The sequence below is a fragment of the Melanerpes formicivorus genome, unplaced genomic scaffold, assembly GCF_026170545.1.
Source record: "Melanerpes formicivorus ecotype bairdi unplaced genomic scaffold, bMelFor1.0.p_v2 SCAF_62, whole genome shotgun sequence".
NCBI lineage: Eukaryota > Metazoa > Chordata > Aves > Piciformes > Picidae > Melanerpes > Melanerpes formicivorus.
In genome coordinates, this window is record NW_027142414.1 from 3406222 (window position 1) to 3432650 (window position 26429).

General features: G+C 40.0%; 1 protein-coding gene across 6 annotated transcripts; it reads left to right on the forward strand.

Annotated features, from left to right (window-relative positions):
- PSEN1 (presenilin 1) lies at positions 1–26139 on the forward strand. Of its 6 annotated transcripts, XM_068162170.1 has the most exons (13): positions 76–97; positions 1983–2032; positions 2891–3034; positions 4766–4804; positions 7848–8101; positions 9255–9396; positions 13093–13160; positions 13725–13945; positions 15802–15900; positions 17134–17220; positions 18407–18580; positions 21497–21615; positions 21904–26139. In XM_068162170.1, exons 3-13 carry the CDS (start codon positions 2951–2953, stop codon positions 22057–22059), a joined length of 1443 nt encoding a protein of 480 aa, XP_068018271.1. In that variant the 5' UTR covers positions 76–97; positions 1983–2032; positions 2891–2950; the 3' UTR covers positions 22060–26139. The 6 variants fall into 6 exon arrangements, with proteins under 6 accessions (XP_068018275.1, XP_068018273.1, XP_068018271.1 ...); XM_068162174.1 differs by lacking the exon at positions 1983–2032 and having other exon boundaries at positions 1–97; XM_068162171.1 differs by lacking the exons at positions 76–97; positions 1983–2032 and adding an exon at positions 1620–1674.
- The last annotated feature ends 290 nt before the right edge of the window (positions 26140–26429 follow it).

Below are 26429 nucleotides of genomic sequence, written 5' to 3' on the forward strand. Positions count from 1 at the left end.
GCGGGCGGAGCGCGGGCCGGAAGCGAGCGGGGCCGGGCTGGGCTGCTGCGGGTGGCGAGGAGCCGGCGGTGGAGCCCGCGGGAGGTGTGCGGTGCAGGTTGGTCTGTCAGCGGCGCACGGGTCATGGGGGGCCACGCGCGCTGGGCAGCGCAGCGTAGCGTGTGGAACATGAGGCGGGAGCGCTGCGCCGGCTGGAGCCGGGCCGGGGGCGGCGGAGCAGCGAAGAGCCGGCGGGGGCGGCTGGCTTCGGTGTTTGTGTGAGCCCTGCGCCACACGGGCGGGCCGGGCGGGGTCCCTGGTCGCTCCCCAGGCCGAGCGGGGTGGGGCTGAGGTAGGTGGGGTGGACACGAACCGGTTCGCGGTCTGTCAGGTTCTGAGGGCCCGAGCGGGGCTGCTGGTCAGGCCGAGCGGGGTCGAGTGAGGGCCCGACCCTCGCCTTCGCGGCCTCAGGCAGCTGGTGGCGGGGGCGTCGTCCTGTGCTGGCTGGTCAGCGGACGGGGGGGAAAGGGGCACAGGCTGTGGCGAGGCTGCGCTGGCCTGCGGCAGGGCTGAGCGGGTCCCACAGGAAAGCTGCGGCTGCTGCTTGCGGCTTGTTTGGGAGATAAAGCACGGGTTAACCGGGCCGCGCCGCCTTGGCTGATCGGTACTGGCTTGTCTTTTTCTTGTCTGAGCAGGGAAAACAGCATAGAGTTTATTCGCCTGTTACCTCTACTTACTAGGCTAAATATAAATGCACCAAAACTACAATTGTGATGCCAGCTCTCCTTACTAAGGAGAGCCAAAGGAGGCAAGGAAAAGGGGTTTTTTAGACAGGTTGCTTCAACATCAACAGTTTCATTAGAAACTCTCCATTTTCTTGCAAAACATGTGGAAATGTGGTGTGTATCTGTTTACACACGGTTTGTTGCTAGATACTGCTTATTCTTAGTTAAATTTCGAGCTTGGGAGTTTTAATTTATTTAAAAATAGAAAGCAAAGTTGTTTGGGAAGATGCCCTGAATTCTTTTTCTGAGCTTCTGAGCCCTCAGGAGGGGTTGCTTCAACAAATCCTAAGTGCTGGGGCCTGTCGGACACTCGTTCAGGCTTTGGTGAAACTCTTGTCAGTTTCTCCTCCCTGTCCTCAGTTTCTCTCTGCTCCTCAGTCGCTGGGGTTTTGTTTGGCTGGTTTGGGGTTTTTTGGTTTTGTTTTTCATGGGTCTGGGGTTTTTTTAATTGTTTGGTGAGATTTGGTGGTTTTCTTTACTTGCCTTTAAACAAATTTTGTAGGTTGGTGTTTTAGTTTTAGTTTGGTTGTTGTTTTTATCTGCTCTAATTTAGTTGGACTCTTTACATGCTGCTGTGTCAAAAATCTCATTCTGATACTCAACTTTTCCTCTTTGGTGGTCCTGGTACTGGCAGTTTTTACCAATAGCAGCCTTAAAGCTACACTTCATGCTCAGCAGCTCAGCCAGACAATTAGAGCAAAATCTTTGAAAGGAAAAGCAACATAACACCTATTCATTTTCATCTAATTTTACATTTCATTATATTTTAAATTAGATGTGCTTTATTTTTAATTATAAACATGAAAGAGAGCCATTTTAAGGAGTACTGCATTGTCTTTCTTTTTCAATTCAGCTTTCATGCTCCCATGAGGTGTGTTAAATTGGTGTTGCTTTCAAAAGGCTCTTCAGGGTAAGCTGCATCCCTGCTGATGTTAGTAAGCATTGTGCACTAGTCTTGTAAGATATGTATTTATTTTTAAGCAGAGGAACAGCTTCTGCATCTTAGCATGTATGAAAATAGGCTTAACTCCCTCTTTAAATAAGGTGCTGTCTTGCAGTACTTGTGGCTCGCTGCTGCCAAGAGTGGGAGGCCTTGCTTTGTGATTTCCTCCCTTGTATGAGTTTTTCAAGATCCCTCAGTACATTAGTTGAGTATACTAAAGCAGCAGAAAAAATACTCATGTTTTCTTCTCCTGCATTTGTTTTCTTTCATTTTAGTTCATAAAAGCTACTGGAAAGAGGACTGATGAGTGCTGGAGTTGCACAGGGTGAGAGCAGGAGCCACTTGGAATGGAAGCAGGAACTGGCGCTCCACTCCTGTTGCACTGGTTTATGCCATTCCCTGTGTGTGGTGTAACCAAGCCAGTGATCTAGGCCTGCTCATTGTTTCTGAAAATTTTGGGGTTGTTTTCTGAAACTTAGGTAGATATATCACCCTTCTTCCTCATTCCACTATATTGCTTTATCCGTCTTTGCTGTGGAGTGCATGGTTTAGTCATGTTTGTAGGGGAAAATGGTAGTATGTAACTTTCGTGTGAAAGAACATATGCAGCTGTTAGAAGCATGTGGCATGTTCATATACATTTAGGTGGCACATGAAACCTGCTACTAGGGGAAGTGAATGCACGTTAGTTCTTGAGGCTTAGCTGGAATACTGGCTTGTATCACAGTATCACAGTATTGTGTAGCTCTAGCTGAGTATTAAAGATGTGCTTGATTATTTAAAATCTAGATATAACTCAGTTATCCTTACTCAAAGATTCTTCTTGAGCTTATCAGCAATCCAAAACCAAATGACTTGGAGCAATTGTATTTTGCTGAGATAAAAATGTACAAGCTGTTCCCTGGGCAGACATGCAGTGCTTGTATTGCACAGGAAGGATTGGAGAACTGCTTTGAGTTATTAGTTTGCTGCTGGCTGATGAACTAATTTGATAAGGCCTAGATGCTTTTATCTTTATGCTGGAAAACCCCTATTATGATCTCTTAGTAGATGTGATACAATTTGATGTCATGGTGTAGATAGAAAATGGTTGTCTGGTCTGTGTGAACTCTAAAATCTGGGGTAGGGAGGGGACAAAGAATGTGGACATGTAAAGGCTTTTTACACATCTTTTTCCTTTCAGCATCTCAAGAGGAAAGACCTGTTTTGTGTAGAAATAAGTGGTTTCCAGAGGACAGCCCCAATGACAGAACTGTCTGCGCATTTACCCCAGTTTCAGCATGGGCAGCTGACAGAAAACTTTCCTGATAACCACCTCAGCAATACCGTATGTAACAAACAATTTTATTACCTGGTAGCAGTTAAATCAGGATGAATAATGAGAGTGGATAAAAATACAGGTCAGAACTCTAGCACTAATCTGTTTCTTGGGAGTAATTTTCTCTGTCTGGACTGTTGTAGTGATAAGTAATGCCAAAAGAAGTGCTCTATAAAATACCTGATCTTCTAAACTCACTTTTGTGTACAGATAAGACTTCATCCAGTTTAAAGTAGTATTGGGATGGGACACTCCTGTGTCCACTGCTGACTTTCACAGGATTTAGTGAGTTCTCTTAGAGCCTGGCTGTGGTCTGCTTGAGTCACAGGATTCTCAGTCACAGAGTTAATTTTAATCTAGGTAGAGCTTGAGGCCTGGGGTTTGTTGCTGTGGTTGCTGGAGGGCTGCTTCACTGCAGGAAGTGCAGCACTGTCTTTTACTCATGAATAGTTGTCAAGGTGCTCATAGAATTCTTGAGGTTTGAGGAGGAAAGGGGAAGTGAAACCATATTTATACAATTGCTTTGAAAGACCTAAGTGCGTAATTCGTACTAAAACTGTACTTATTGTGCCATACAGGTTTTGATAAAGCCAAGTTTAAATGATCTACTTGGGTGTGGTGCTCATGCTCTCTGATTTGTCATTCTCAGTTCTTTGTTCTTGCTATGGCTCTTGAATATCAGGTTTCCTTGTGACACAGAAACACTCTTGTGAGGCTGGGCCACTTGTTTATGGCAGTAATTCAAGATCCTGTTTTGGTGCCTGCTTTAACTGTTCTTCAGAATGCAGCAGTTTAGAATTTTGAAAGATCTCAAATCAGTATCCTGCTAATTTAAAAACATAAAACATAAGAAATTTTATTTTCAAGAAGTCAGTCTGATGTAAGACCTTACTGATTATAGAAACTGCTAATAAAAATAGAAAAGCAGAAACTTTCCTACTGCATTCTTTGTGCTTTTATTTCAGGGAGAACATAAAAGGATTATTTTAGTCTTGGACAGGTGAGAGATTGAGTTACATTGAATGCTTCTGCCAGATTAAGGCAGAGCTCAGTGGTAAACTGTGGGCTCACTGTCCTTATAGATAACCTGGTGATGCTCCTTCCCAGCAGTGCAGGATGGGTAGTTCTGTTTATTTCTCACTAGCAGACTCTGTGATGAATAACTGCTACTTGTGCTTTTTCCTTCTGTGTTTAAGTGTACCTTTAGATGTAGCTTCATTACTTAGTTCTTACAGGTTTTTTTCTCCTGCATACAAAAACCCTTTCCTGCTCAAGCCTATCCAGCATCTGTGGCTAACAGCATGTGAAATCACTAAGCACTATAACTTACTATCTCCTCTCCCAGTCACACACCAAGAGTTCAGCCCAGTCTTCTTCAGTATGTCACTGTATAACAACCTGTGAACATAAATAGTGTATGTTGGAACTAATGCAATCTGTGCCCACAGTTGGGCAAGGGGTCTGCTCCTGATAAATAAATCTGGACTTGGTGAATAAAAGCTTTTTATCAGATATGCTAGGTAGGCATTGCTCTGGGTTTGCTATTAACTATTTTCCTGATAGGAAAAGAAAACACTACTGTTTGCTTTTGATACTGTTATTCACCTGAAAGCGTGTAGTTCATAACTTACCTTTGCTTACGGTGTTACAACAGGTGTTACTGACTTTTTAGCTTCAGAATTTTCACTTTTAACTATGTCTGAGGAAAGTGAAGAGTCTGTTCCTTTGCTTCCACTTCAGCAAGAGTCCATGGCCTCTGCTCTGTTTAATACTGATCAGGTATGATACAAGTGCACTTTGTTCTTTTAAACAGCGGGGCACACACGTCACCTTGAGCTGCAGCTACACTATTGTAGCCTGAAAGGACAACTTTTTTTTCTAGTTATAACAGCAAATGAGAGAATGACTCTTCTAACTTCTGCTGCCGTCCTGGTTTTCGTGCGCTGTGGTTTAAGTATGTGAAGGCATTTTGTGATACTTCTATTCCTAACGCGCAAAAGGACATGTTCATCTCAGTTCTTCAGTTTTTCTCTTTTATCTTTGATTTTGTGGCCTTTTGTAGTGGTGTGCTAGTTAATCAGGCTTTTCCTTTGGCTGCTTTTCTCTTTGCTTTGCAAAGCTGTAGATCTGTATTTTACTTTTTGTGTTTCTGTGCTTAAGACAGGCGTTAAGTCACTCGTTCAGGACTGCTGTGACAGCAGAGAAAGAACAGTGTGTTCTGCAAGTGTGCAGAAACCCAATACTGTGTCTTCTTGTGAAGTGTTTCAATGCTCTCATCTCCAACGTAATGTTACTTATGATCATCTTAGGCCGTTTATTCGGACAGCTAAGCTTGTTGTCATCTTGTAGACTGAGATAGATGGAGTATTTTCACTATCAAAGTGAAAAATGCTGCATTTGAGCTGTAATGTGTATAGAAAGAGGTTTAGTTGTAGACAGCATTTCAGAACAATTAAACATGATCTCTTTATTTGCATTCTCCCATACTCCTGTTTCTGGCTGGCTTTCAATAACTGCACGTAAGGTCTTTACACAAAATATGAAGTGATTTCTAATTAATCTTTCAGTGAGAAATAACACTGAACTCAAGATATTTTCCAGGACATACTTCAAGCTAATGATACTAAATTAAAAATAAGGTTAAAATCTTAATTCAAAAAACTGATTGCCTGTTAGTTCTAATTAATTAAAGACAATTTTAGTGTGGTTTTTTTTTTCCCTCTCCTCTTAATTGTTTCATTTTTGAAAAGTAAAGCAAATTTTCTTAGAGGACAGGTCTTGAAATCTTGCTCAGCTTGATCCTAAGAATACCACCCAAACAAACAAAAAACCCAAACCAAACCAGAAGTAAATAGGAAAAGCCTTTAGTGTGTGTTGTTACTTTGTAATGTTAGGTAAAAGGAAATTTTTCATGAGTTGGGGGAGTCAAAAAACTTCAACCAAAGTTTTGCAGTGCAGTGCTTGCAGTTCAAAGTCCAGGGGCTTGTACTGCTTAATCACTTAAGTGCTTTTGAAAACCCAACTATGAGTTCCTGAGTGTGTACTTAACATTTTATCTTTTCTGAGGGTGGGGCTGGGAAAATTCTCTGTAAAGAATCTCCAAAATGATTGTTGATTTATCGAAAACTCCAGTGAGTTAATGAGGTATAAGTCAGCAGTGATGTTTGGAAATGCTATTAAGAACAGATAATGATTAATGAAAAAAATTACCTGCCTAAGAGACTTAAGCAGAAATACTTTGTTATTTTCAGTGCCTATCTTATATCTAGAGCAATTTTAGTACAGCTGAATGATATTTTAAAGGTATTGCAAAAGGCATTTTCTGTCAGTTTACTATACATTTTAAGATAAAGCTGCTTTACTACACTTACTTGAACTCTTTGTAAAAGAAGTAATACCAGAAGAAATGAGATTCATCTTGTAAAGAATTAAAAATCTTTGTTATGTTACATCCCTTATGTTAAATATCTTCAGTGGAGAGAATGGTGACAGCACAGCATTGACTTTGGACATGATCACAGTATAACTAAGGTTGGAAGAGACCTCGACGATCAAGTCCAACCTGTCACCACCGACCTCATGACTAGACCATGGCACCAAGTGCCACGTCCAATCTCCTCTTGAACACCTCCAGGGACGGTGACTCCACCACCTTCCTGGGCAGCCCATTCCATTGACAAACGACTCGCTCGGTGAAAACTTTCTCCTCACCTCAAGTCTAAACCTCCCCTGGCGCAGCTTGAGAATGATAATACAGTAAAAAAAGCCTGTCTAAACTGTTGCATTTTAGAGCTTGCTAAGAGTGACTGGCAAACATAAAATGCTTTCGTATCTGTGTTGTGAAACATGGCTCGCTCTCCTGTTGTTCTCTGTATGTGCACAAAACTTCTAATGGGCTGAATGCCCCCTGCTGACAGGGCCTTATGGAGAGGAAAAGTGTTTTGGCACCAGGAGTGCAAGTCTACATTTACTTGTAGGTGGTGTTCCTGGTTTGTGTTTTTCCTTGTGGTTAATCTTAATTCCCCTGGAAGTTTAACTCTGTACTTGAATTTTATGTCCTCAGTGTTTGATGTAGCAGTGTCAGAAAGGCTAGGACGGTCTTCCATATTTGCTGGCAAGAGGAGTGTAATTTCTTCAGTGTTAGTGAAAGGATGTGGCAGTAGTCTCCTTGCAAGGGGAGAGAAAGAGTCTGCACACTTAGTTCATTATGCTAAAACTTGGGGATCAAATCTCAGTATAAAGACTGAAAATCACCAGAGTTTGGTCACCGTTTCTGTGTTATTCCTCTTACTAGAAATGTGGGAACACAATAGTACTTTTTAATATTCTGATTACTGTAGGGCAGTGAGGAAAGTAGAAGTTTTCTTGTTATTTTTCATGAAGTTAGTCATATAATGTCTGTTTGGTATTATTTCTAGGAACAGGTGAAATTAATTTTTGTCAAGATATGAATAATCTACTGTCATGCACCCTTGTATCAGCTGTGGTTTGGACCAAGTGAAAAAGCTTTCTTTATTCAACTTTTTACATTGTGTTTCAAGGAAAGGCAACACAGACTGTTACATGCAACCAACCTACTTCCGTCTGCTGCTGGTTTTGATAGAAGTGGTTCTACATTAACCCTGTGTTTCGCTGCTTCTGATAAATATGTGATGCTTTTAATGACTGCTGTTGATGACTACTGTTTAAGTCCTTGCTGTGGCAAGTGTTCTTAACAGTAAATGTTACCTTACACATTTCCCTCTCAAGATCATCTGTATGTTAGTGTGCAAGAATATGGTTGTGGATAGCTGCTGAGGACACTGGCGTTTATGTATTGCAGAATGACAACAGTGAAAGACGTCGCCATGATAATAGTGAGCGCAGAAGAAATGACAATCCGGACTCTGAAGCCAATGGGCAGCCACAAAACACTCAGCAAGTGGTGGAACAAGACGAAGAAGAAGATGAGGAGCTAACACTGAAATACGGGGCAAAACATGTGATTATGTTGTTTGTACCTGTCACGCTTTGCATGGTGGTCGTTGTTGCAACCATCAAGTCTGTCAGCTTTTACACACGCAAGGATGGACAGCTGTATGTATGATATTTTTTCCTCCCCACCTTACCTTTTCACTGGACTCACTTAGATAATTATCTTATCTTCAGGAGTCTTAATTCATACAGTGAACTCCTCCTTGCCTCTAAGATAGTTTTGGTTTATTCCTTCCAGAAAACATACTCTATATTTGCAGTACTATTGGCAGTTGTTGTCTGGTGACCAGTTGGGATGACACCTTGGTTGTTACTGCTTGTTTCAAATCCTTGTCCTCATTTTAATACCTTCTCATGCCCTGTGGAATTTATAAAATAAACTCAATTCCCAGCCAAAACTGTTTCAGAATACAAAGATTTTGGAAAAGGAACAAACTTGCTTGTTTAAATGAAGTTTATGTGACAAGTTCTGGTTTGCCTATCATGTTTGATAAAGAAATTCAAATGCAAGGGGAGGGTAGCATTAGGAGGTTGACTTCTATTGCAGTTAGAGAAACTTCCTTGGCAGGTTTCCTATATAAAAAAATATATGTGGGCAAAACCCTGCAATTTTGATGAGAGCTGATTTGAGAGAAAGGAGATAAAGGAAGAACACTGAGCCTGTCAGAACCTGCAGTAAATCAGTCTAAATGTTCCATTATGAAAACGTTCAGACAAAATGATTCCGTGTGTTTGTCTTTGAAATGTCCTTACAAGAATGTCATAAAAATAGTTCAATAAAACACAAAGGGTTTTATTAATGTTCTTGATCAAAGAATTCTTTTTCTGGAGGTTTTATTTAAGGCAAGTGTTCCTCCCCCATCCTTCTCCATAATGAAGAGAGGGTTGGGCCCACACCTTTAGTTGAAATCACTGGAATCCTAGATTTGCTGCAGCAAGAGCCTACTCATTTGTAGTATCTCAGTAAGTGTGTCAAACAACCTGGAGTCTGGGGGGGTTTATTTGTTTTACAAATGAGAAAATAGTAGTGGTCCAAGAAGGAAAGGCAAAAGTTCTAAGGAATTTGTTTGTTTTTAAATTGAAGTTTGCCAAATAGGATATTATGTTACCTTTCAGATTTTGCCTAAGCAGAAAAGAGCTGCTGCTTTTACTGCTCTGAACTGAAAGGTTACTGCAAGTCCATTTAATGTTGGCTGTGCATATCAGAAACATCTGTACATTCAGTGGCATTTCAGGTGACTTTTTGTTGTTGTAGCATCTACACTCCTTTCACAGAAGAGACAGAGACAGTAGGACAGAGGGCCTTGAATTCGATTCTCAATGCTGCTATCATGATCAGCGTCATCATTGTCATGACCATACTCCTGGTTGTACTTTACAAATACAGGTGCTACAAGGTGAGTATCTGTAATTGACCTGAGTAATTGTGCTAGTTTATTAGTAGAGATCACTGAGAATGGAACAAAATGAGCAAAAGTGGCAGAATTGGTGCTTCAGTTCACTGTTTCTTTTGTGGCTTCTGTTCCTTAGACACAACAGGGAGATGAAGGCTGAGTGCTAACACTGCTCTCTCTCTTGTCAGAATTAGGGTGAGATTCCTTCCTGTTCCTATGAAATCTACCATGTACTGAAATCTGTGAAACTGGAAATCTATTCAGGACTTCACAGGCTTTTCAAGGGCACCCCTCTGCTCACCCTGCCTCTAGTACAGAAGTCTCCCAACAGTGTGATGAGTGCATGGCTTACATGCCAGGCAATATCTTTATGGCAAACACCAACTTTGGGGCTCTTTTGTGAAAGACTTCAATCATATAATGTAATCTAGGCAAGTCCAGGCTTAGCATAAATAATTTGCAATGTCACCTGCTTGGGAGGAGTTACTCATGAAAATTCCTGGTTTTCTTTTAATGATCCATTTGACAAGCCTTGTCCTAATAAAACTTCTCAGTGTGCAGCCAGAACGATGAATCTGTTTCACATAGTTGTAAAACTGGCAGTGGGAGCTATACACTGGCACAAAGCTTTGCTCCACTTTATTTTGTCTTCAAGAGAGAAGCATGGGTTTTGTCTTCATGGCTGTGAGTGAAATGTCTTTACAAAGTATCGTGGAACAACTAGGAAAATAATTTGTTGCCTGAGTCTGCACACAACTGGGAATAGTGTTTTTGAAAGTACAGACCTTGTAACACAGTGTGGTGTTAAATCTGAACTGACAAAGTTTTCTTTTTAAACTGCCAATTCTGTTCATTCTAATGAAGTAAAGTAACTGATACTTCACCTGGATTCATTTGCAGCCAGTCAGTTCTCCTTAGATGCTGAAGGCATTGACTAGTTTTTACTAAGCTTTTTGACATTTCTGACTTCCCTCTTGACCTTACAGAGCACTGCACGTTCTCCTTACAAAAGTAATTGTTGTACTAAAACATGAGAATGATTAGGCAACAGATGTTCCCTGTAGTTATATCTTATGCTAATTAAATAATTAACTTATTTTTTAAATTGCCAGCAGAGTATTTCAGTGGTGCTATACCAGAATGCTGTAAAATGTCGTTACCTGTCCACTGGATTGTATATTATGTGCAGTTTGATATGCAGAATGTAGTTAGGTTACGGGGAATGGAACTTACAGTGAAGGAATTTTGGGCCTTCAGCAGCTAGTGATCATTTGCTTATCTTCACAAGATTTTTGTCTGAAAACTCTTTTGAAGAAAGGAACTGCTATTTCAGTTGTACTGCTTCCTATGTTTCTCCTATACATAAGTAAGCATGGTCCTGATTCTAGCTCTAAATCTAACCAGAAACTGTGTCTTGGAAGTATTGGACTAGCTTTTCTTTTTAGCATGTTTTATTATTCTCTGCATTCTTCATTGGTTTAGTCTGCCTACCCAAAATCTGGCTGCTGTAGCTCATTTTAATGCTCTACATTCTGCAGCCCATAGTTTTTATTCACGTAGTATCAGGCAAGGCTAGCTCTTTACCAGCAGTCAATTAGTGTTGCAGCTGTTGTTAAATGAAGAGTGAAAACTCCTTAACTATAAGGCAGCAAAGCTGTCATGGTATCCTGCTAGGAAAATTCTGGCCAAGCTTACAAGAAATACTCTGGAAAAATCACTTGTATGAAAAGAGGCTGATGGTGTGAAAAAGTGCTGCAGGAGATGAGATACATACCGAGAATAAAACAAACATCTGTGTGTCAAATGCCAGCTTTTGTCAACTCCTTTAGTACCGTTGACTTGTTATGCAGAGTGTCTGTGAACCTTTGCTGGACTTGGTATTGGTCATTCTTAGTATTTTCATTCTTTACTAGAATGAAGCATTAGTATTCATGTTATTTTCTTAAGTGGGGGGAGAAAAGTTTGAGCTTATGCTACAAACAGAAAAACTACAAACAGAAATCATGTTATTAAAAGAAATAACCCAACTTTCTTTGCCATTTTCTTAACATGGCTTCAATTAGTTTTACAGAGAAATAAAAGTTACTCTTGTTAGGTCACTGCTTTAAATGTATACATAGCTTTGCAAGTTGTTTCAAACTTGGACTCCCTTTCAGATGCCCATCAGTCTTCAGCTTTAGTAGATTTCCTCTCCCCCCCACTTGCTGAGAGTAGTGACTGGTGGACGGACACAGATACTTTAGAAATTATCTTGCACTGGTTTTACAGGCACAATGCTTACTACACGTGGGCACTTCTTAACTCTTTCAGAATACACTGGCAAAAGTTATGAAAGCCAAGATGTTAGATTAGCAAGTTAAATGACAGGTTTTATTAGGTTGAAGGTTATAGTATGGAGGAGAATTAATGTTTCAAAAATTGCTCAGAATATTTTTAATGCTTAAGAAGAATTCAGTATTGGACTAAATGTCTTAAATTGCACACTAATAGCTACATTCTTACTTTGCTGGAAAGTCCTGGTTGCCTCATGTGAACGTGATTCCTTTAATCTGTGTGTGTATGGGCTTTACTTTTAACCTAACTTCTGCAGAATACTTTAAGAATTACAACATAATGTGCATTCTACTACACATCTTTCAGAGGAATGCAAATAGATTACACAGTTTCTAAGAACTTTGTTCTAGTGAACACATTTAGGTAATTTAACCTGTTAATTGTCCACCGAGCATGTCATATTCAAAGCAGGATCTCTTATGCAGCTTGGATTTTGAGATTTTTGCTTCTGACTGGTTATCTACATGCAATGTTTGGTCTGGGTTTTATATATGAGATTCTGTATGGGGAATTTGTCAAATACATGTTTCTTTCTCAGTTCAGAGATTACCTGCACTGGATTGTATGATTATATGGTCCTGCTCTGGCAGGGAAGTTGGACTTGATGCTATCTGGAGGTGCCTTCCAACCCCTAACATCCTATGATCCTGTGAGCCTGTGATTACCTGAGTTACAGGGCTCTTCAGCCTTAATTTTTCACTCTTCACAGTAACATACCAGATTGGTATGCACTTTCATCACTCCAAACTCTGAGTAGCAGCCATTTCCAAGTTTAAATGTATGTGTGTCCTCACTGAGCACAGCCCTGAACTGTTTTTTGTTAAGATGTTGGTCATGTTTATCTGCTCTCATATCAAAACTGTAGATGCTTGATAGAGAATATAAAAATCTTTACAGGGTCTTTCATCGATGACATGCTAGTTCTGAATTCCAGCAGATAAGCACTGAAGGTTTTTCTGAGCCCTAGCATTTAATTCTATAACTACTCTGAAAATTGTTTGAAATCAGAGCAGGCTTCTTAATTACACAAAATGAATCATGCTTTCCATCTGTGTTAATGCTTACTGCTGGATACTTCTCCTGTGCTATGACACTCTTATCAGAATGGCCCAGAAGTATAGAAACAGTAGTTTTCATTGCACAGAACCTTTACTGAGCCACCACAAAGCACTCAAAATTCCTGTGTAAACTGAAACACAATAATGTGTATAGTCTAAATATGAATTTAGCAACAGCCAAAGAGAGAGACCTCTGCATATAATTTTCTTGCCTTATTCTAAAGGGAAAAATAAAAGCATTTATAATTGGTTATTAACCTTAAAATAACCAATCAAAAATAAATATGTATTGATATATTTTTTGCAGGTGATCCATGGCTGGCTTATAATTTCTTCTCTTCTCCTGCTTTTCTTTTTCTCATTCATCTACCTGGGGTAAGTGAATTGAAGCATTCGAATGCTGTTTTTCATTTATCACTGTGTATGTATTTATTTTAAAATTAGCCCTTGAGTCTTAAGAAGAATTATTATGACTAAGCTATTATAATTTTTTTATCTTTATATATAAAGTTCATAGAGTACACCAGAAAGAGATACTTGAGAGTTTATAGTGCATCTGATGTACAGAAGCTGTCCATCACATGCATCACCAGAATAAACTGTCTCCCATAGGGTGCTTATTTTGCTAGCAAATCTTCTGATCACTTCATTTTTCATATTCAGGTGACTCAAGGGCAATTGTTTACATTATGGCTTTGGTGGGCTGTATATGCAAAGGCTGTATGCATGGGAGTGGCAGAAAAGACTCAGCTGGGAAGAACCCACTCTTTCACCAAAATACTTTTCAGTGGCTTGCTTTCAAATTTGGAAGCTTGCCTTAATCCAGGCGTGAAGGAAAGTGTGACACAATACTTGATAATACCTAAAGGGAGCAATTTGATCAGGGTTTGTAACTAGAGTCCATATTCTTCTCTATGTTTTGTTGGGTATTTTTTTCAGTGAGGTTTTTAAGACCTACAACGTTGCTATGGACTACATTACAGTGGCACTCATGATCTGGAACTTCGGTGTTGTGGGAATGATCTGTATTCATTGGAAGGGGCCACTTCGGCTCCAGCAGGCCTATCTCATTATGATAAGTGCTCTCATGGCCTTGGTGTTCATCAAGTACCTGCCAGAATGGACTGCATGGCTTATCCTGGCTGTCATTTCAGTGTATGGTAAGGTCTGGGACAAGGCATAGTAACAGATATGGTGAGAATCTCTTCTGTTCCCTTGTGTCTCTGTCTGTCTTGACCTTAAAAAAAACCAAAAAGGCGGGAACTTGGTGGGGAGTGGTGGTTGGTGTATCATCCAAAGCAGTGGATAAGGTGATCACAGACTTCAGAAATAAGGTAATTATTTAAACTGAGATCTGTCCCTTGTAGCTAAGATGTTTGTGTCTGTGTAATGCCATCTTCCCTCATGTTTTCTGGATTTTCTACATTATTTGGGGAGGAGAATGGAATTAATTCAAGAGAGGTGGAGATAAGACACTTATGTTTCTATTTTTTTCTCTTCTGTGGAGATGGAGAGCTTTTGACTTCTCATTTACCCCAAGAATTGCTGGAAACTATTGTATACTCAGAATTTAGGAACTGCTTGTTTGGGTACAGTCCCATACAGGTATAGGCCCAGCCTATGAATTACTCAAATTTGTAGACAGAGGAAAAACATCCTGATCCTTGCTTAGTAAAATAAAGAGAAGGGCACAAGGAAGGACTAAAGACAGTTTTTATTGCTCAAATTAATTTTACATTTAGGAGGATGTAATTGTGGCATGTTTCCTTGATATATTTTTTTTTTAATAATAAAAAGAATAATAATTTAAGTTATTACTTGTAACATACACTCTTTCAGAATGATGACTGATACCTCGATGTAGTTCTCTCGTAAAGCTGTAGAGGGCACTGGGCACCTTTGTTAAGATGGTTCTATATCCTAAAGACAGATTTAGTTCCTGGGCAAGACTAAAATACAATTACTTAAGCATAATTAAAATATGACAGCTTAGTTTATCCTTGAAGATGTGCTCATAACTTGAATTCCTTTTGAAAGCACATGAGTGTGATGACTGTGTACTCTGACAGTCTCTAGTAACGATAAAGACTGAGAATCTGTCCAGTTGTAGAACTGTAGGGGTTAATAAGATTTTAATGAGCTCTGCTGGGTCAGTGTGCTCCTTAGGTGTGCTCATCTTTCAGAGGGAGGAAGAATTTCCCTTGTGTATATGCTCATGGAACATAAGGCACATTAAGAAAACCCTCCCATCCCCCCTACCACTCTATGTGACTAGAACAAATGAGTATTCCAAGCATTCAGCCTCATTCAGTGACTGCAATAAGAAAATACTCTTCAGATCATATTCCAAGATCATAACATGCTTGTTTTGAGTACAGGGGAGGCAAGTTTCAAAGGCTGAGACCCCACACTATGAATTCTTTACTTGAATGCGACCAGCAATGGTGCTAGCACAGTCAGCTCAGGTTTAAGAAACATACGGCTCCTCACAAGTAAGCTGGTTTTGGTGGGTTTAGGCTATGCCTTTAAAATTTAGTTACAGATTTTGAGTAGAAAAGTGCCAGATTTTGTTTCAAATTAATTCAAAGACACAGTGAGTGGACAATTGCAAACAGTAGTAGCAAGATTATATGTAAATGTTAAACCTTTCTTTCCAAATATGCAGGACAAGGGAAAAGTAGGTGAGATTGCTTGTGGAATTGCAAATTTAATTAGCAAACCATCAGCATTTGGGTGAGAAAGCAAATGGAGCATCTGATAGATCTGCTGTGCTTTGATCTGTATGAGTAACTTGTATAGTCATCCTGTTTCATGAACAATTGCTTTTCATTCAATTTTCACTTGTTCACATGGTCTCCTATACTATCCCATGAAAAAGAGCTGAAAGGAAAAACAAATAGCTGCTGTTCTTTTCTTACACTAAATATGCTTTGAACATCTCCCATATCTGTTACATAAAATTTTCGTGTGAGTTTGTCTGCAGTGATGTAAAAGAGCTGTTTGCTCTCCCTTTCAGATTTGGTTGCTGTCCTGTGTCCTAAAGGTCCTCTTCGTATGCTAGTTGAAACAGCTCAAGAGCGAAATGAAACTCTCTTCCCAGCACTTATTTATTCCTGTAAGTACCTTTTGCTAAATACAACTTAGTCATCCTCTCAGCTGAAGTGATTTTCTGGTTTTAACTCTGTTTTAACATGATGCTTGTCAGCTGGATTTTGTAGTTCTCTTGAGCCTCAGTCTTACTTTCACTGTTGACTCCAAAATGTGGAACGTGTCTAATGCCATTCAGGATACAAACCAGCATGTTTTGTTACAAATGCACACAGGAAAAATGGTAACATACCTTGTGTTGGCCAAAGAAGTGTGTCATTCAGCTGTGAATTTAGCCCATTCAAAGGCAGTGCTTTTTTTCAGAAAGTATTTATCAGCTTTCAGTGCTTAGATAACCTGGGTGATGCTGGAAGGAAAGGGAGAAATTGCCAGGAAGAGATTCCATTACAGATTTACTTTCTCTGGGGTTTGTCTTTTTTGATGTGTTGTTTCTCCTTGCAGTTGTGAAAAATAACCCAGCGAACGCAGACTGCATTAGGACCTGTGCATCAGTTGGTACAGGATGCTGCTGTTTCTCAGGTTCCATGTGGCTAGTTGTAATCACATGGATAAGCAGTGAGATAGGGTAGTCATAAAGCATTGTGCTCCTGGTGCTCACGAAAGGCCTGTATGTGGAAGCAGGAAGTGTGCTGTGGGCTGACTGACTACTTCAGGGACAAGTTTACAGTGGAGAAAGGGGAGGACGTTTTTCATCTGTCGTTCTCGCTGTGTTTTACTGATACTACTCATAGCTGCTTGTTCTTCTCTTTTGTGGGAGGAGAGATTAACTCTGAGAAACCACAAACTTGAATTAAAATACATCAATTAAGTGTGACAGCATTTCATTACTGCCAGACTGGGGAATTCTATGTGATGGTGGGGGCAGAGAACAACTAACTTCGATGCAGGTACTGCTTCTAAATCGAGGTACCTCAGTACCTGTCTTAATAGACCTTTTTACTTGCAGATGAAAGAACTGATTAATGGGGGAAAAAATAAAGAAATCATTTGATTCAGATTTTCAGAGTGAGCCTCATATATATATAAGTAATGTCATAAATGCATGTTGTGGCTGGTACTGGCTGTGTTCCAGCTATTGCTATGCTTTAATGAAAACAAAACTGACTGTTGCAAAAGATAGTTGTATCCAAGGGGGGGGGAAAAAAAGGCTTCTTGCCAGCACTATCTCAGAATTGCATACATGTGATGATTAGCTATGCTGATTTTTTTCTTATTTTGTTGGTTTTGGTTTTTTTCAAAGCAACAATGATCTGGCTAGTGAACATGGCTGAAGAAGATCCGGAAGCCCAACGGAAAGCTTCCAAAAACTCCACTTATGATAAACAAGGTGAGCTTTTCTTTGACAAACCTTTATGGTTGTAATTTTATTTGGATACATGTTTATGGGTACTTGTTCCTCAGCTCTTTAAGTGTTGTGGTTGCTGTAGAAGAGTGAAAGTAGGGAGCCTTTATTAGGAATGATGAATCTCTCATAACTTGAAAAAATTGCTCATTTATTGTGCAGTTAATATTCTTGCATTCGTTTTTCTGGGACACAGGATGTTGATGGTGAAATGACTCTTAATAGACAACTATTGACTGAGCTCAATTGATTGTCAAATTTGGATGATAGTATAATACTAGACAGCAATCAGGGGAGACCTTATTGCTGTCTACAGCTACCTGAAGGGAGGTTGTAGCCAGGTGGGGCTGGTCTCTTCACCCAGGCAACCAGCACCAGAAGAAGAGGACACAGTTTCAAGCTGTGCCAGGGGAGGTTTAGGCTGGATGTTAGGAAGAAGTTCTTCACAGAAAGAGTGATTGCCCATTGGAATGGGCTGCCTGGAGAGGTGGTGGAGTCACCATCACTGGAGGTGTTTAGGAAGAGACTTGATGGGGTGCTTGGTGCCATGGTTTAGTTGATTAGTGGTGGGTGATGGGTTGGGCTCGATGATCTCAAAGGTCTCTTCCAACCTGGTTTATTCTATTCTACTAACTCATATTTGTGTTAAGCAAAAATGTGCCTCTCCCTCTTGGCTATGCAGGTAGTATTTAAATACATGGAGTTTCTTTGTTTACATGTATCATTGAAGCAGAGCAGAGTTGTTGAATGCAACATGCTTTAAGGGATGTGTGTACATGTAATTTTTCAGCTATATTTTCTTTTACTGGAAAACTAATCTGACAATGTTGACTAAAGAAGCTATTGAAATATTAAGTGAGAGCTTATTCCTTGAAACTGTGGTAATTAAGTCACCACAGAATTTTCACTGTTATGTCAAAGTACTCATGAATGCTAGGATTTGAATGCAACAAGTAGATGCTGTGACTGAAGAGACTCCTGATTGTTTAAATAAGTAATAAAATCCTAAGTGAGAACATCTTGTAATGGTGTGTGCCAATGTTAGATGGCAATAAATACTATGGAGCACCTCCTTTTTCTTCATTCTTGTATAACCTTAAATGTGGAGAGATTGTCATGCTTTAGAAGGTGCATTTTTGAAGGAGATCTTAAATGCTTTTCTTCCTTTGAGCTCTGGCAAACCAGACTCGGAATGAAGATGCTGAAGCAGATGATGGTGGCTTTAGTCAGGAATGGCAGCAACAAAGGGACAATCGAATAGGACCCATTGAATCAACACCTGAATCTCGTGCTGCTGTTCAGGCTCTACCCAGTAACTCTCAAACAAGTGAAGACCCTGAAGAACGTGAGTATGGAGTACAGTGTCTGAAAGACTTAGTAATTCTGAAGCTAGTTAGGTTTTAGTGATCCTGACTGCACAGGAACAGTATGCTGTCAGCTAATAGTAAGCTGAAGAGCTGCTCTTGTTTGTGATCAATGCTGATGTGCCTCCTAGAAATAGATGGAGTTGTTTTTTGGTAGCTTTTGTTTTTCATGCTGAAGTGAATAACATTGGCCAAATTGATCTTCTGTTTGATACACGGACTCAAAGCTTTAATAGCACAAGCTGCTTTCAGAGCATTACACAGTCAGTTACACCAGCTTCTGTCTTTTTCCCCACAATGGTCTGTTCTGTATCACCTCTTTTGGATTTTTAGGCCCTTTCAGTGCAGTCATGAACCTTTTTTTGCCTCAAGATTATTAAACTATTCCAATCCACACAACCAATGTTCAAAACCTAACTGGAGACAATATGAATGGAGAATGGCCATAGACTTGCTTATTCTTCCGCAGAACCTTGCTGAGGTGCAGTGTTTTAGGAGACCGTATGACAACAATACTCAGATACCTGTTTTAACAGACTCCTGATTTCTGGTTGGAGTTTAAGCCACTATTAGATTTGCAAAGCTCTAAATAAATAAAAGGTTTGCATGTCTAGTAAAATGTTCTCCCCATGTGATGCAGATATACTTTGCAGGTGTATCTGCTTCCTCTGATTCTCAGGTGTTCCTCTGCTTAAAAATAGAGACTTCTACTTTAAGAACAATTTTAGAATTTACTTTGTCCCAAAAAATTCTAAACTCAAGAGAGGGGAGAAAATTCATTTTAATTTCTAAGGCTTAGAAAAATTACATTAAGACACAAGAATGCTAGGAATTGGGCTATTTTAATTAGTTAACTGGTTGGCTAAAATGCTGTCTGGCCAGACTAATAATTTTCCCCTTCCTTTGTTCCTACAGCAAATAGCAATGGCAGATGTGCAGTGATCCAGTCAGACTTGTCAGCCAGCATTAGCTTACTAGAAATTTGGAGCAGCTCATCAGAAATTTAGAGCATTTGCTTGTGTGGAAGGAATTACTCAGCAGATGCCTGTACTTACTGTTCTGTTACACTGAAAGCAAACATCCAAGTTTTGTTTCAGCAGTTAAAGAGTGTTTTAGTGCTTAAGAGCCTCTTGTGAATGCACTGTTCTAGAGCATACATTTGAGGCCTGCTGAAAGAGAATAGGATTGCCTTTTTTTTTCTTCTATTTTTCCTTTTTTTCCCCCCCATTTTTTCCCTGCCATGATCAACCAGACATACACTTCTATTTTGGTGCGCTCTCAAGTGAGTTGTGGGCCAGGTTCTAATCAGGTGACAAAGTAAATGACAGGCTAAATGAAAACAGCTGGTGGCTTGGTGTTGACCTCTCTTACTTGATATCTTTGGACTGGCATCACTTGGAAGTGATCTGGCATTCAGGAAATCTTCATTACTTTGTTTGCAGAAGTAATTGAGTGTTGTGCTCCCAGAGTTGCTGCTAAGGTGCTAATTAGTAGTTAAAAGAGTAAGGCATTAAATCAAGAGTTTCTGTAAACCTCATGTCTTGGACTAAATATGTTGGGTTTCGCCTCAGTGATATGCCCTGTAATTACACACAAGTGCTTCTGAGAACTACCTTAGTAAGAATTCTGTAGGAATAGTTGGAGGGCAGTGGAATGCTTTGTTGGGTATGAGTTTCTAACTGCCAAATATCATCTGCAGGGCACTTGGTTATGTGTCTGCCCCCTTTCAGCCAGCTTAAAGCAACTGTAGTTCAGTATTCAGTTGAATATATTAGAATAGAATAAACCAGGCTGGAAGAGACCTTCACGATCATCACGTCCAACCTATTATCCAACCCACCTAATCAACTAAACCATGCAACCAAGCACTCTATCAAGTCTCCTCCTGAACACCTCCAGTGATGGTGACTCCACCACCTCCCCGGCAACCCATTCCAATGGCAATCACTCTCTCTGCGTAGAACTTCCTCCTAACATCCAGCCTAAACCTCCCCTGGCACAGCTTGAGACTGTGTCCTCTTGTTCTGGTGCTGATTGCCTGGGAGAAGAGACCAGCCCCGGCCTGTCTACAACCTCCCTTCAGGTAGTTGTAGACAGCAATAAGGTCACCCCTGAGTCTCCTCCTCTCTAGGCTAAGCAACCCCAGCTCCCTCAGCCTCTCCTCATAGGTCTTGTGTTCCAAACCCCTCACCAACTTTGTTGCCCTTCTCTGGACACGCTCCAGCAAGTCAACATCTTTCCTAAACTGGGGGGCCCAGAACTGGACACAGTACTCAAGGTGTGGCCTAACCAGTGCAGTGTACAGGGGGAGAATGACCTCCCTGCTCCTGCTGGCCACACTGTTCCTGATGCAGGCCAGGATGCCATTGGCCCTCTGGGCCACCTGGGCACACTGCAGGCTCATGTTCAGCCTACCATCGACCAGTACCCCCAGGTCCCCCTCTACGTGGCCGCTCTCCAGCCACTCGGACTGCAGCCTGTAGCACTGCATGGGGTTGCCGTGGCCAATGTGCAGAACCCGGCGCTTGGATGTGTTAGATCTCATACCGTTATAGTGACAACCAGCAGTGAACAGCACTCCAACAAATTTAATTTCAAGTATGTGAGTTTGTATATATCACATTTGTGTACAGGAGACTAGGAATATAGAATAATTATACAATAAATTAAATAATGTGTAATTCATGAGTGGTGTAATCTTCCTAAGCCATCTTGTTTCCCAAGAGTTTTTCTTTATCACTTGACTCAGCAGCAGTGCTAGTTTAGAAAATAAATTCTTCCTGTTATCAAGTTTTGTTGATACTTAGTGTAAATCTGATTATTCCCTGGCAGTTACTGATATGTAGAGTGATGTAAGCTGCATGATACTTAATGCTGCCATTTATTCACTTTTGCAGGAGGAGTAAAGCTGGGCTTAGGAGACTTCATTTTCTACAGTGTCCTTGTTGGCAAAGCCTCTGCAACAGCAAGTGGGGACTGGAATACAACTTTAGCCTGTTTTGTAGCCATATTAATTGTGAGTATGATGTAGTATTATAATAGAGATAGTTTGTTGTTCATCAGGAACAAAGTCATAACTGCTAAAATTTTTAGGTTTGAAATTTATTTGGCAGCCAGACTGAAAACTGATGAGGGATTTAGCTGTGATCTTCACTGGCTGTATGTCTGTCACTAAGACTTACCTTCAGGAAGGCATGAACTGTATTTCTGTAGGAGGAATGTTTATGTATATAATCTTTTGTTTGTCAGAGTTCCCTAATTTCTCCCTGTGTGTTTTGTTTTGTTTTGTTTTATTTCCCCTCAGGGTCTGTGCCTTACACTTCTGCTTCTTGCCATCTTTAAGAAGGCCTTACCAGCTCTTCCAATCTCCATAACCTTTGGGCTAGTTTTTTACTTTGCTACAGATAACTTGGTGCAACCCTTTATGGACCAGCTAGCGTTCCACCAGTTTTATATCTAGCACACCTGATGCTGGTATTCTATGGATTATTTGTAGCAAATCTGGGAGGAGAAAAAAAAAACCCACAATTTTTTTTGTCCTCAGTTCTCAAGTGAGTCTGAAGTTTAGTACTCAAGATTCCAAGCCTGAATCATTACAGCTTCCTCCGATAATGTTTTGGTTTGGCTTTTTTCCTGAGACAACTGCTGCACTGGGCACCACATGAGTTATGCTGTGTTGAAAGTGGCTTCTTCCTGATGGCTGGTCTAAACTGGGTGCTCTTATATCAGAGGTAATCTGATATATATATCTCTGGTAAGGACCACCTGTGTGAAAATTACTAATGCTTCCACCAGCAATGAGATCTTTTGCCGCAGGTTGATGATTTTCACAGCATTAAGACTGCTCAGGACTTCCTTGATGTTAACAGAGGAAGCTGACAAATCACACCGAACTTGTCCCTGTAGCCGCTCGAAGAGAAAGAACTGAATTCAGACTTCTTTGGCAGTCACTTTTTGACAGCTGAGCTCTAACTCTGCTTTGTGTGACAAGAAGGGACTTTGTAGCAATTCAACAAAGGGAGAAAGCACTGTCAGAAATTCTAAGAGTGCTCCACCACTTCATAGCCTCTGTGCCTGAGTGTGCTTGGTTTAGTAAATTTAAAAGCTTTTGTTGTTGTTGTTGGGTTTTTTTCCACACTGGAACTAGGTCCTCTTCTCAGTTTTAATACTTTGTATCCTCAAGCATGGAGTGCACCTTCTGTACACATGCTCCAGTTTATGTAGCTACTTAGACCTGGACTGAATTATTTGACGTTATTGGATCATAAGGTTCTAATGGAATCTTAAATGCTAAAAGGTTATGAATCTAAATTAAAAAGCAATTTCAGGACTTGCTCTTTGTGCTTTTGCAAATCATTTTGCTAGAACACCATTCCAAACCTTGTGTTTGAGAATAATCACTAACAGCACAGACTGAATTGTTGGTGTATGTTCCTTCTATTGAAATTCTTATGAAATAAGTAGACATCTGCGGCATTCCCAAATGGAGTTTAGCTTGCCAGTTCTAGAGGCCAGAGTGCTATTAGTAGTACTTCTAATGAATCACTGAAATTTTTCCTCTTCAAAAATGTGGTTTACAGTTCTCTTGACCTGAAGTATCGGTCACTCAACCATCTAACGCCTCAGGCTGAGCTGGGGATTGTTTTTGTTCATGCAGTATCTTTATTGGTAAGGATACTTCAGTTAGGTGAGACATTGCTTCATGTTACCAAGGAGCAAAATCTGGGGCTCTCTTCACTTTAATTACCTCTGCCATGAGGAACCGAAGACTGGAGAAATGCAAAACAACTCAAAGTCAATGAAAAGAAGATAGGAGGTTTTGAACTTCTTACAAGAAGAAGAATGGATTCAAACTTTAAAACTCTGTTTTCTTCTTAATTTGAAAGAACGTCTTTATGAACAATTATTTGGAAATGAGACTTTTGAGAGCTGAATTTGGTTTTTCTGTAGGCTCTTACTCTGTACAAGTAATGTTTTTTTCTGAGGGGAAGCATATGGCGTGCATACTGTTGATGGGCATTCCGTTTTACTTGCATCTTGATACTGGAGTCCTTCCCAAGCAGAACAACCATCAAAATCCTGACACAAGCTCCTTTTACCTTTTTTCTGGGGCTTTGTTTCAGTGCCTATAGATTCAGAGGACGGAGACATCTCAGATGCTAAATGAACTGTTGCCCAAATAGGAGAAGAAAGGCTATGATGTATAAATATGCTTTAACAAGAAGAAAGACTTGCTTTGATTGCCCTTGGAAACATCTGTCTCTTTTCCACTATGATTTGCTAACTGTGGTGTTAGCATTTACATTTTCATAAAATACATTGTCCTGTCACCTCTAAAGTATTTTTATTCATCTCATTTGTCTGCTGATTCATCATGGATAGCATTAATAAACAAACCATATCAAAATTGCTTACACTGACTTTTCAAGTCAAACTTGCTTGTGTTTTTCTAGCTTAAATCTCTGTTCCATGTTTTGCTGCAGTGAAGCCTGACTTAAAACAGGGTGGTTGTTTTAGGGGAGGTTTGTTTGTTCAGGGTTTTGTTTGTTTTTTTTTGTTTGGTTGGTTTTTTACAAGACATTTTATTTGGTTTTATACTATTGTAACTTGTCCCTTTCCTGAACATTATACCTAAGAAAATTCCCTTGTGTGTTTTATTGGGCACCGTAACTATCATTTCATTGTATAGAACAAGTTTGCTAAGAGTTGGCCTCGCTAGCATCTGTCTGCGTATCTGAGCCAACTCTCGGTTAAGAGTCATTACTTAAATGCAGCAGTCATCTTTATTGTTTGGGTTTTGGCTTAAATATGCACCAGGGGAGCACTAGCTCCATGAAGAGTTGCTTTAGCATCTATAGAAATGCACAAAATCCTTTCCACATACTTGAATGATTGTTAGAAGTGCAACCTACAGAAGAGCTCAGAATCTTCAAACACTACATTGTCAGTCTTCCACTCCTCAGAGCTGCTTCTGCTACTCTGAAGTTTTAATTTCTGAGCTAATGCAGAGTTACAGTGGTGAAGATTATGACATTTATATTCACAGAAAATGTTCAACTTGATGTATTTGAATCTGAAAATAAATTTGGAATGAAAATTGCTTTTCAAGCCCAGGTCAATGTATCTTAGGCTGCTTATTACCAAGTCTTACATACACCTTCAGAAACCAGATGAAGCTTTCTAGATTTGCCCTCTTGTACCAAGTCGTAATAGCTTATGCTCCAAATGGCATCTTTCAACTACAGGTGATCTCAGTTCTTGGGCCCATAAGGTTCAGCTGAGAGTAGGTTCTTTTTTGCATTTGAGCTGTTCCTACAAAAGCATGAAGGTTGTGTCACTTTTCTCTCCTTTGTCTTAAAACACCAATCTACTATGAGACCATGAACTGTTTTGTCTCTGCTTGGTATAGCTGAAAAACTTCTGATATGTAGTCTGCATATTTTAGAGAGTTTTCTTTATTACTAAATTAGTATGTGAATTGCAGCACATGAGACCATAGCTATGAAAGAGCTATTGTGTAACCTTAGTAGCTAGATTCATCTCTTCTGTGCCCAGGCAGACTGACTGATAACTGCTATGTGACTGTTTCACCATTCATACTCTGAAACTGGGATCATGATAGCTTTCCCCTTTCAGCTTACATCAACGATTAGTCTCCTTCTTTGGCTAAGCTTCAAATTAATAAATGAGAAAACATAAAACCAAGTTACAGATTGACCTAAAAAGCAGCCCCTTGCATTTCTCCTTATTTTTGGATCTGTTGGGGGATTTAATCCAGACCAAGAAAGAGATCTGTGGAAGATGGTCTTAGAGCAAAGGTGTATGATGCTGTTGTATCTGTGTATGGTTATTATGATGGCACTCAAATTCAAATATCACGTGTGTGAGCTGAGTCTTGAAGGTACGCGCATGATACTACAACAGATTCAGCACAGTTCTGACTGGGCAGATGGTGGCTTCTTTGAGCCAAATAACCAAGGGCTGTGCTCCTCTAAAAATGGTTGATCTCCTCAATGTACAAAGCAGCCCCAGGCCGTTTCATGCATAGGAGACTGGTGCTTCTTGGATATAGAGATATGCATCTATGGATGTGGATATGTATATATGTACCTGGGCCTGTAGATGCTAACTGTTCTGCCATTAGTGCAGTCAGGAATTGAATATGCAGGAGTACATTTTGGGTGGATGGTACTGTATGGCAAAACCTCTCAAAATGCTTTATTTAAAAAGAAAAATTACTTTTGGCAACGATGCTGTTGAAACAAGTTTAATAGACTGTGGAACAAGCCTGCACTGTGATTGCATCTCAGTGGTAACTTGGTCATTGGGAACGCTGACACATGAACCAGAATGGAATTCTTTTACACTCAAAGCATTTGCTGTTTTCTTTTTTACAGACACTGGTTTGTACATAATCTGAATTGAATGTGAATGTTTTTTAAACACCTTTCCAGTTCTTGATAAGATACAGTTTTGATAGATTATTGCAAATTTTCCTGTATTTGTCTAATAATTAAAATAAAAGTTGCATGGATGCTGACTTATCTTGCCTTTACTATATTATTTCACAGCCATCACTTAAAGCTGTTGGAGGCCTAAACACTGTAGCGACGACCTTTAGTGAACATGTAATGAGCAAGACAACTAACTGCTTTATTTTCCAGTCAAAGAGCCTCAGACTGATTTCTGTGGAAATACTTTTTTCTATAAGCTACTTCTTGTGTTTATTTAAAGGTCAGTCAAAGCTTGTTGCAAAGCACCCGTAAGGTGTAATTAAGGCATGTCAAAAAGAGATGAGATTATACTGAAACAGCAGCTGGCACAATGAAA